The sequence below is a fragment of the Orycteropus afer genome, unplaced genomic scaffold, assembly GCF_000298275.1.
Source record: "Orycteropus afer afer isolate SDZICR_OR568_19922 unplaced genomic scaffold, OryAfe1.0 scaffold00054, whole genome shotgun sequence".
Lineage (NCBI taxonomy): Eukaryota > Metazoa > Chordata > Mammalia > Tubulidentata > Orycteropodidae > Orycteropus > Orycteropus afer.
This window is the reverse complement of record NW_006921641.1, coordinates 9877627-9888551: the sequence shown is the minus strand read 5'-3', so window position 1 is coordinate 9888551 and position 10925 is coordinate 9877627. Positions and strand designations below refer to the sequence as shown.

General features: G+C 38.4%; 1 protein-coding gene across 1 annotated transcript in view; it reads left to right on the top strand.

Annotated features, from left to right (window-relative positions):
• Window positions 1-10925, top strand: part of SPDYA (speedy/RINGO cell cycle regulator family member A) — a 62297-nt gene that overhangs the window by 11896 nt on the left and 39476 nt on the right. The window contains exon 4 of the mRNA XM_007938819.2: window positions 7084-7255. Within this exon, the coding sequence (XP_007937010.1) occupies window positions 7084-7255 (172 nt within the window). The remainder of the gene's footprint in view (window positions 1-7083; window positions 7256-10925) is intronic.

Genomic DNA, 10925 nt, shown 5'->3' with positions numbered 1-10925 from the left:
GAAGACAACTACAAACCAAAAAGAGGGAAAAAACTGTGTCATTACAGAACTTCTAGATGGTAGGGAAGTCAACAACTACAAGATAGAACAGACTGTTCTAAACTTGGGAAGAAAACTATAAATCACAGGGTAACCTCAAAGAAAAAAAGATAAACCTTCACATCAAAATAAAAAAGAGGACCAGCACAAATATTTAGCAAATACTAAAACAATAGCAAATGAAGGAAGTGATAACATGATTCATAAACAAAATGAGCTCAGCATAGAAAATTATATGGAATAAAGAAATCAACACCATGAAAAAGCACATAACAAAAATGACAGCAACAAATTCATATCTGCTGATAATTATATATCTGGCAAGGGACTTATCTCTAAGATTTTTAGAAAACTCCAATGCCTCAACAGCAAAGGAATTAACAATCCAATTGAAAAATGGGCAGAAGACATGAATAGACACTTCATCAAGGAGTATATTCAGGTGGCCAGCTAAACGTGAAGAGATGCTCACAATCATTGGCCATCAGAGAGATGCAAATCAAAACAACAATGAGATACTGTCTCACCCCAGCAGTAATGGCAAGGTTCAACGAGACAGAAAATAACAAATGCTGGCAAGGCTGCAGAGAGATTGGGACTCTCATACACTGCTGGTGGGACTGTGAAGTGATACAACTACTGTGGAAAGCAATATGGTGATTCCTTAGAAAGCTGGAATTGGAGATACCATTTGATCCAGCAGTCCCATTACTAGATATATCCTAGAGAAGTGAGAATCAGGACAGGAGCAGATATATGCACACTCATGTTCATCGAAGCACTATTTACAATAGCAAAAAGATGCAAACAACCTACGTGCCCATCAGCAGAAGAGTGGATGACCAAACTATGGTATATACACATAATGGAATGCTATGCAGCACTAAAGAATAACGTAGAATCTGCAAAATACTGCATAATATGGATGAACTTGGAGGACATTTTGCTGAGTGAAATAAGTCAATCACAGAAGGACAAATAAAGTATTAGGTCATTGTTGTGGATGGTCAAGGAAAGGTTTATATATGGAGGGAAACTTTCTTTGTTGGTTGCCAGGGGTGGGAGGGGAGGGGAGGTGAGGGAACATTGCAAAAAAAAAAAAGCATTGACCCATGTCACTTTTGTTGTTATGTGCCATCGAGTTGGCCCCGACTCATAGCGACCCTTCTGAGGAGTGGCTGGTGGGTTTGAACCACCAGCCTTTTGGTTAGCAGTCAAGTGCCTTAGGCACTGTGCTACCAGAGCTCATGTATTTCACTGTACATAAATTATATTACAATAAAATGCATTAAAAAAAGAACAAATAAATCTGCCTGGAAGGAGTGCAGCCAGACTGCTCCTTGGAAGCAAGCATGGCCAGACTTAATCTCACCTACTTTGGTCATGTTGTAAGAAGGGACCATTCCCTAGAGAAGGATATCATGCTTGGTAAAGTGGAAGGTCAATGAAAGAGGGGAAGGCCCTCAACAAGATTGATTGACACACTGGCTGCAACGATGGGCTCAAGTATGGCAGGGTTTGAGCTGGCACAGGAATGGGCAGTATTTCATTCTTCTGTACACAGGGTCACTATGAGTTGGAGATGACTTGATGGCACCTAACAATGACTTGACGGCAAATAACAACAACAACAACAAAATAACATACATGTGGACCTTGTCAGATGGACTACACAGGAATCAAATCAACTACATCTGTGAAAGACGACGATGGAGATGCCAATATCAGCAGTCAGAACAGGGCCAAGGGTTGACTGTGGAGCAGACCCTCAATTACTCATATGCAAGTTTATGTTGAAGCTGAAGAAAATTAAAGCAAGTCCACAAGAGCCGAAGTATGATTGGAGTACCATTTGACTGCTAACCAGAAGGCTGGAGGTTCAAACCCACCAGCCATTCCTCAGAAAGAAGATCAGGCAATCTATTTCCATAGAGATACTGCCTCGGAAACCCAAGGAGGGGTCACTATGAGTCAAATAACTTGAACCTGAATTTAGACGATCTGGAGAGTAGATTTAATGCCTTGAACAACAGTGATTGAAGACTAGATGAGTTGTAGGATGACATCAAAAACATCACACTTGAAGAAAGCAAAAGATCATTAAAAAGACAAGAAAGAAAGAGAAGACCAAAATGGATGCAAGATGGAACTCTGAAATTTGCTCTTGAATGGAGAGTAGCTAAAACGAATGTAAGAAATGATGAACCAAAACAGCTGAACAGATTTCAAAGCACAGCTTGAGAAGACAAAGTATCATAGTGAAATGTGCAAAGATCTGGCATTGGAAAATCAAAGAAGTAGAACACACATTTCTCAATCTGAAAGAACTGAAGAAAAAAAATGTAAGCCTCAAGTTGCAATATCGAAGGATTCCATGGACAAAATACTGAATGATGCAGGGAGCATCAAAAGAAGATGGAAGGAATACACAGTCATGTACCAAAAAGAATTGGTTGAGATTCAGCTATTTCAGGAAGTAGCATGTGAACAAGAACCAGTGGTATTGAAGGAAGAAGTCCAAGCTGTACTGAAGGAATGGTGAAGAGCAAGCTTCCAGGAACTGATCAAATACCCAATGAGATGATTCAACATACAGATGCAGCACTGGAGGCACTTATTCATTTATACCAGGAAATTTGGAAGACAGCTAGCTGGCCAACTGACTAGAAGAGTTCCATATTTGTGCCCATTCCAAAGAAAAATGATCCAACAGAATGCAGAAATTATTAAACAATATCATAATATAACACACAAGTAAAATTTTGAAGATAATACAAAAACGGTTGCAGTAGTACATTGACAGGGAACTGCCAGATATTCAAACCAGATTTTGAAGCGGATATGGAATGAGGAACATTGCTAATGTCAGGTGGATCTTAGCTGAAAGCAAATAATTCCAGAAAGAGATTTGCCTGTGTTTTATTCCCTGTGCAAAGGCATTTGGCTGTGTGGATCATAATGAATTATGGATAACATTGCAAAGAATGGGAATTCCAGAACACTTAATTGTGCTCATGAGGAACCTGTACTTGGACTAAGAGGCAGTCATTTGAACAGAACAAAGGGATACTGTATGGTTTCAGATAGGAATAGGTGTGCATCAGGGTTGTGTCCTGTCACCATACTTATCCAGTATGCTGAGCAAATAATCTGAGAAGCTGGACTATACGAAGAAGAATGGGGCATCAGGATTGGAGGAAGACTCATTAACAGTCTGTGATAGGCATTTGACACACCTTGCTTGCTGAAAGTGGAGAGGACTTGAAGCACTTATTGATGAAAATCAAAGACTATAGTCTTCAATATGAAATATACCTCAACCTCAAGAAAACATAAATCCTCATAACTGGACCAATAAGCAACATCATGATAAATGGAGAAGAGATTGAAATTGTCAGGGATTTCATTTTACTTGAATCCATAGTCAACACCCATGGAAGCAGCAGTCAAAAAATCAAACAATGTATTACATTGGGCAGATCTGCTGCTCCAGACCTCTTTGGAGTGTTTAAGAGCAAAGATATCAATTTGAAGACTAAGGATGCACCTGACCCAAGCCATGGTGTTTTCAAAAGCCTCATAAGCTGGACAGTGAATAAGGAAGACTACAGAAGAATTGATGCATTTGAATTACAGTGTTGAGTGTTGAATGTACCATGGACTGCTTGGAGAACAAACAATTCTATCTTGGAAGAAGTACAGTCGGAATGCTCCTTAGAAGCAAGAATGGCCATACTTCATCTCTCATACTTTGGCCATGTTGTCAGAAAGGACCAGTCCCTGGAGAAGTGTATCATACTTGTAAAGTAGAGGGTCGGTGAAAAAGGAGAAGACCCTCAACAAGATGGATTGACATAGTGGCTGGGACAATAGGCTTAAGCATGACAATGATTGTGAGGATGGCACAAGACTGGGCAGCGTTTTGTTCTGTTGTACATAGTGTCATTATGAGTCAAAACTGACTCGAGGCCACCTAACAACACCATAGATCTTTCTATATGTTCTCTCCTATGTCACATCTGTACCTACTCATATATCAGTTTGTCTATACCCATTCATAAGTGCTCAAATGCTCATTATCACTTTGGTTGTGCTGGGCTCACTACATCCACAATTGGTGCCACTTTTCCCATCACCAAAACTAATTAGAATAAAGCATAATTTCCCCACCCCACCCCACCCCCTTTCCTGGTAGCTACCCATGAACGTTGTTATTGTTGTGTGCCGTCAAGTTGGCCCCGACTCATAGCGACCCCTCCTTAGGTTGCCAAGGCAGTATCACTACAAAAGTAGATTGCCCAGCCTTCCTTCCGAGGAGTGGCTGGTGGGTTTGTATTTATCTGTTCTTATAAAAGAGGGACCATACAATATTTGTCCTTATATGCTTGACTTATTTCACTTAGCATTATGCCCTCCGGGTTTATCTATGTTGTTTCACAGATTCATTGTTCTTTATGGTTGTATAATATTCCATTGTGTGTACATACCAGTCTGTTTATCTACTCATCTGTCCATTGATGGATATTTGTGGTTATTTCTATTATTATTGTGAATAAAGCAGCATGAACATATGTGTGCATATGGTCATGTTTGTATTTTTAGGTCTCTAGGGTATATACTGGGAGCTCTGGTGGCATAGTGCCTAAGGCATTTGACTGCTAACCAGAAGACTGATGGTTCAAACCCACAAGCCACTCCTCAGAAGGAAGATTGGGCAATCTACTTCCATAGAGATACCACCTTGGAAACCCAAGGAGGGGTTGCTGTGAGTCAGAAATGACTCGAAGGCAGTGAGCTTGAGCTAGAGTATATACCTAGGAGTGAGATTGCTGGATTATAAGGTAATTCTAGTTTTTTGAGCAAGCACCATACCATTTTCCTTAGTGGTGGTACTATTTTACAGTTCCACCAGCAAATCAATGATCTTTTTAAGAGATTTAATTTAAAAAAAAATCTTACACCTTTACCCATGTAATTATCATTTCTGGTACTTTGTTTGTGTAGATAAATCCATATTTTCATTTGGTATTATTTTAATTCTGCCTGAGGACTTCCTTTAACATTTCTTGTACTGTCAGTCTGCTGGTGATTGATTCTTTCAGTTTTTGTATATCTGAATGCATCTTTATTTTGCCTGCATTTTAAAAATTTTATTTTGTTGTTAATGTTGAGAATGTACCCAGCAAAACATACCACCAGTTCAACAGTTTCTACATGTATAATTCAGTGACATTGATTACATTCTTTGAGTTGCTCTCACTCTTCTTTTCTGAGTTGTTCCTTCTCCATTAACATAAAGTCACTCCCCTCTAAGGTTCCTGTCTAGTCTTTTGAGTTGCTGTTTTCACTTTGATCTCATATAAATAATTCTTAAGAGAGCATAATGCTGAAAGCAGACATTTTTTACTAGTTGAGCTAAATGATTGTTCTTAAGACTTCAGGGGATACTTTATGATTTTTTGTTTAAAGATTATCTCCGGGCAGTAGTTTCAGGAGTTCATCCAGCCTCCATGGAGAAAGTCTAGAGTTTATGAGAACTTGGAATTCTATTCTACATTTTCTTCCATTGGTCAGGATTCTTCTATAGAAACTTTGATCAAAATGTTAAGTGATGGAAGACAGTGACCATCCTTCTGGTCTACTGGCAGAAAAATCAGTTATTCATGGAGATAATTAGTCACACATTCCATATCCTTCTCTTATTTTTTGCCTTCATTTTTGAAGGATGTTTTTGCTGGGCAAAGAATTCCAAACTGAAAGGTTTTTTGCTTGCTTGTTTTCTTTCAGTACTTTCAGTATGGTTCACCACTGTCTTTTGCATTATTTCTGATGAGAAATCTGTTTCATCTTTATCTTTGTTTCTATATTATCTAACATGTCTCCTTTTCTCTGACTGCTTTTAAGATTTTCTCTTTATTACTGGTTCGGTAGCAATTTGATTTTGATGTGCCTTGATTTAATTTTCATGTTTCTTGTGCTTTGGGGTTCATTGGATTTCTTAGATCCATAGGTTTATTGTGTTCATCAAATACGAAAAAATTTTCAGCCATTATTGTCTGAAATATTTTTTCTGACCACCTCCTCCAATTTCATAGGGACTCCAGTTTCATGTATGTTAGGCAGCTTGAAGTTGTCCCACATTTCATGATGCTCTGTTCAGTATTTTTGTTTCTTTTTCTGTGTGTTTCATTTTCATAGTTTCTATGCTATGTCTTCAAGTTCACAAAACTTTTCTTCTGCATTGTTTAATCTGCCATTAATCCCATTCAGTGTATTTTTCATCTCACACATTGTAGTTTTCATCTCTGAAAGTTCAGTTCGGGTCTTTTTTACATCTTCAATGTGTCTACTTAACTTTTTGGACATCTGGAATAGTTAACAATTGTTATAATATACTTGTCTGTTACTTCCACCATGTACGCTAGTTTGGGGTCAGTTTATTATTATTATAGTTGTTGTTATTACTGGTCATGGTATTCTGCCTCTGGGTATGTCTGGTCCTCCTCTAGTATTCAGCAGAATATTGATTTTGTTATGTGTATAAATAAACTACCTGATTCTGGAGAAATATCATAAGAAAGGATTAGAGGGAACAGTGCCTGATGTTCACACAGGGCTTGTCCCACAAGCCAGCCAGGGGGGGGAAAAAACCCTCATAATGTATGGAGCATTGATTAGAGTATACAGGAAGGTCTTGCCTCAGTCATGGGGAATAATTAGCCCTCCACTGAACACTGCCCCAGAGCTAACCTAACAAATAATAATTTAAAAAGAAAACCTGAGAGGATCAGACTGTTTCCAGATTACTTAACAGCATCCCAGAATGAATCTTAAGATTTATAGGAATATAGAAATACCCAGGTCTGAACAAGGTAGAATTCTTTGTATTTCTATTTTTTGATGTTTTTAATATTCTGAATTTTTAAAATTATGAGTAAGGTTGAACATGTCTTATGTATTTATAAACTTCGTGTGTGTGTGTGTGAACTATCTGTTCTTATCCTTCACCCATTTCTTTTTTGGATTGTTGGTCTTCTTTGTTAGGTATCTAGCTAACACAGTTGAAGAAGATGAAGAAGAAGCGAAGTATGAAATTTTTCCATGGGCTTTAGGAAAAAACTGGAGAAAACTGTTTCCTAATTTCTTAAAGTTAAGGGACCAACTCTGGGATAGAATTGACTATAGGGCTATTGTAAGCAGGCGCTGCTGTGAGGAGGTAAGGATTTTTAAATACATTATTTATGTTATCTCTACCTTCTGTTTATGTAATTCTCTTTTTCTTATTTTTGAATGTGCTAGATTCTAATGTTTCACTTTTTCTGTATGTAATGATAGACCATAATCCTTGATCATTACCATGAATACAACTTTATATTGCCATGTTACTATTTTAATTTTGTGTCACAATAATTAAATATTGTCATTTCTGTCTTTCAGAGTAGCCTATTTCTGTAACAAGTATTTTTATTTTAGTATGTTCCTCCAAGCTAAAAGATCACCAGTATATTGGGAGGGGGTGGTGTGAACCATGTGAAATTTCAAGTTCCTAAGATTGAAATTCCAACCACAGGGTATAAAATTTAAACAAATTTAAATTTGTTTAAAAACTATACCTCTTTTCACATAGACTACATAAAGGAACTTTCCTTGATGCTAGATTATATTAAGATAAAGCAATAGTTAAAAGATCAATTATTCTACCAAATGTTCTGGTTTTCAATAAAGAAGAAAGTTTATGTTTCAAAATATATTTTAAAAAATTCTAGTAAATTAAATGGAAAGCAGTGATCACTGTCACCTAGTACTGGTTCAGAAAAGCTTGATAAATGTATGCTAGATGATTCTATCATTAAGTGAAGTCATATCCAGTTAAATGACTATTGGCCCCAAGAGCCAATTAATGGGCTATTAAATCTGAGAGAAGACTTTAGTGGTATATCATAGAATTCTTCCCATAACAAACCTTGTTAATTATATTTGTTAATGAGATGGAGACATGGCAAATATGTCTATTTGTGAATTAAACTAAATTAGGAGAATTGTTGAATGTTGAGGGAAATGGAAGGATTTACAAATACCTTAGAAAATGTTTATAGAAAGACCATACAAGCTTAAATTTAATGAAGATGCCAAGGAGGATGTATACCCAAAACCAGACTCACTGCCATTGAGTCAAGTCTGACTCACAGCAGCCCCTCCTTGAGTTTTTGAGGCACTATCAGTATGGAAGGAGATTGTCCAACCTTCCTTCTGAGGAGTGGCTGGTGGGTTTGAACTGCCAGCCTTCTGGTCAGGAGTCAAATGCCTTAGGGATTATGCCACCAGAGCTCCCAGAAAAGTGTATATGGCCCCTGAAATGAATCAATCCTCATTAAAGCATTTAAGGTGGTTGTTGTTGTTGTTGTGGTTGAGTGCCAGCAAGTCATCTCTGACTCATAGTGACTCTACTCACAACAGAATGAAATACCACCCTGTCCCATGTCAGCTCTGTGATCCCTGCTATACTTGAGCCCATTGCCACAGCCACTGTGTCAATCCATCTTGTTGAGGGCCTTCCTCTCTTTCATCGACCCTCCACCTTACCAAGCATGACATCCTTCTCCAGGGAATGGTCCTTTCTGACAACATGACCAAAGTAGGTGAGATGAAGTCTGGCCATTCTCGCTTCCAAGGAGCATTCTGGCTGAACTTCCTCCAGGACAGATTTGTTAGTTCTTTTAGCAGTCGATGGTACTTTCAGCATTCTTGACCAGCACCACATCTCAAAAGCATCAGTTCTTCTTCAGTCTTTATTCATTGTCCAGCTCTCACATGCATATAAGGTGATTGAAAATATTGTAGCTTATGTCAGGTGCACCTTAATCCTCAAGGAGATATCTTTGCTCCTCAGCACTTGAAAGAGCTCCTTTGCAGCCAACTTGCCCAGTGCTATATGGTGTCTGATGTCCTGAATGCTGCCTCCATTGGCATTGATTGTAGAACTAAGCAATGTGAAGTCTTTGACAACATCGATCTTTTTTCCATTTATCATGATGCTGCTTATGGGTCCAGTTGTGAGAATTTTTGTTTTCTTTATAGTGAGATGTAATCCATACTGCTGAATATATTCTTTAATCTTCATCAATAAGTGCTTCAAGTCATCTTCACTTTCAGCAAGCAAAATTGTGTCATCAGCGTATCACAAGTTGCTAATGATTCTTTCCCCAATCCTGATGCCATGTTCTCCTTCATATAGTTCCAGTTTCTGGGATTATTTGCTCAGCATATAGATTGAACAAGTATGGTGAATGGATACAACCTTGACACACTCCTTTCTTGATTTTAAACCATGCAGTGTCCTCTTGTTCTGTTTGAACGATAGCCTCCTGGTCTATGTACAGGTTCCTTATGAGTGCAATTAAGTGTTCTGGACTTCCCATTCTTCTCAATGTTTTCCACAATTTTCTAGGATCCACACAATCAAATGCTTTTGCATAGTCAATAAAACACAAGTAAATATTTTTCTGGTATTCTTTGCTTTGAGTCTAGATTCATCTGACATCAGCTATAATATCCCTTGCTCCACATCCTCTTCTGAATCCAGCCTGCACCTCTGGAAGTTCTCTGTCAAAATACTGCTGCAACCATTTTTTAATTATCTTCAGTAAGATTTTACTTGTGTGCAATATTAATGATATTATTCAATAATTTCCATGTCCTTTGGGATCACCTTTCTTCGGGATGGGTACAAATATGGATCTCTTCCAGTCAGTTGGCCAGGTAGTTCTTTTCCAGTTCTCTTGGCATAACCGAGTGAGTGCCTCCAGTGGGGCATCTATTTGTTGAAACATCTCAATGGGTAGTCTGTCAATTCCTGGAGCCTTGTTCTTCAGCAGTTATTTAAGTGCAGCTTCAACTTCTTCCTTCAATACCATTGGTTCTTGATCATATGCCACCTCCTGAAATGGATGAACATTGACCAGTTCCTTTTGGTACAGTGACTCTGTGTATCCCTTCCACCTTCTTTTGATGCTTCCTGCATCATTCAGTATTTTGCCCATAGAATCTTTCAATATTGCAATGCGAGGCTTAAATTTTTCCCCAGTTCTTTCAGTTTGAGAAATGCTGACCATGTTCTTCCCTTTTGGTTTTCTAACTCCAGGTCTTTGCACATTCTGTTATAGTAATTGGCTTTGTCTGCTTGAGCTGCTCTTTGAAATCTTCTATTTGGCTCTTTTATCTTGTCATTTCTTCCATTTGTTTTTGCTACTTTCCATTCTAGGGCAAGTTTCAGAGTCACTTCTGACATCCATTTTGGTCTTCTTTTCTTGTCTTTTTAAAGACCTCTTGCTTTCTTCCTGGATAATGTTCTTTATGTCATCCCACAATTCTTCTGGTTTTTGGTCATTGGTGTTCAATGCATCAAATCTATTCTTTAGATGGTCTCTAAATTCAAGAGGGATATATTCAAGATCATATTTTGGCTCTCGTGGACTTTTTTTGTGTGTGTGATCTGGGTGAAAATTTACAGTGGAAATTCACTATCCATACAGCATTTCACATAGACTGTCTCATGACATTGACCACAATTCACCACAATGCAACAGCTCCACTCCCACTTCCTCCTGACAGTCACCTCTTCCCTATGTACATCCCTCCGTGGACCCCTACCCCCTGAGCTGTCTCCCTGTGCATAAACAGCCCTTCTCTCTCCTATGATTTTTCTCTCCAAAGAATGTATCTGCCTCAGGTAAATGTTCAACTCCTATGCCTGTCTTTTGCTTCGCTGGAAGCCACAGGTGTGGGTTCAATTCTAGATCTGAAGGGCAGCGAGGGGCCATAGTCTCAGTGGTTCCACCAGGCTCTATCAGACCAGCAAACCTGGTCCCTCCCCCTTTTTTTTTTTT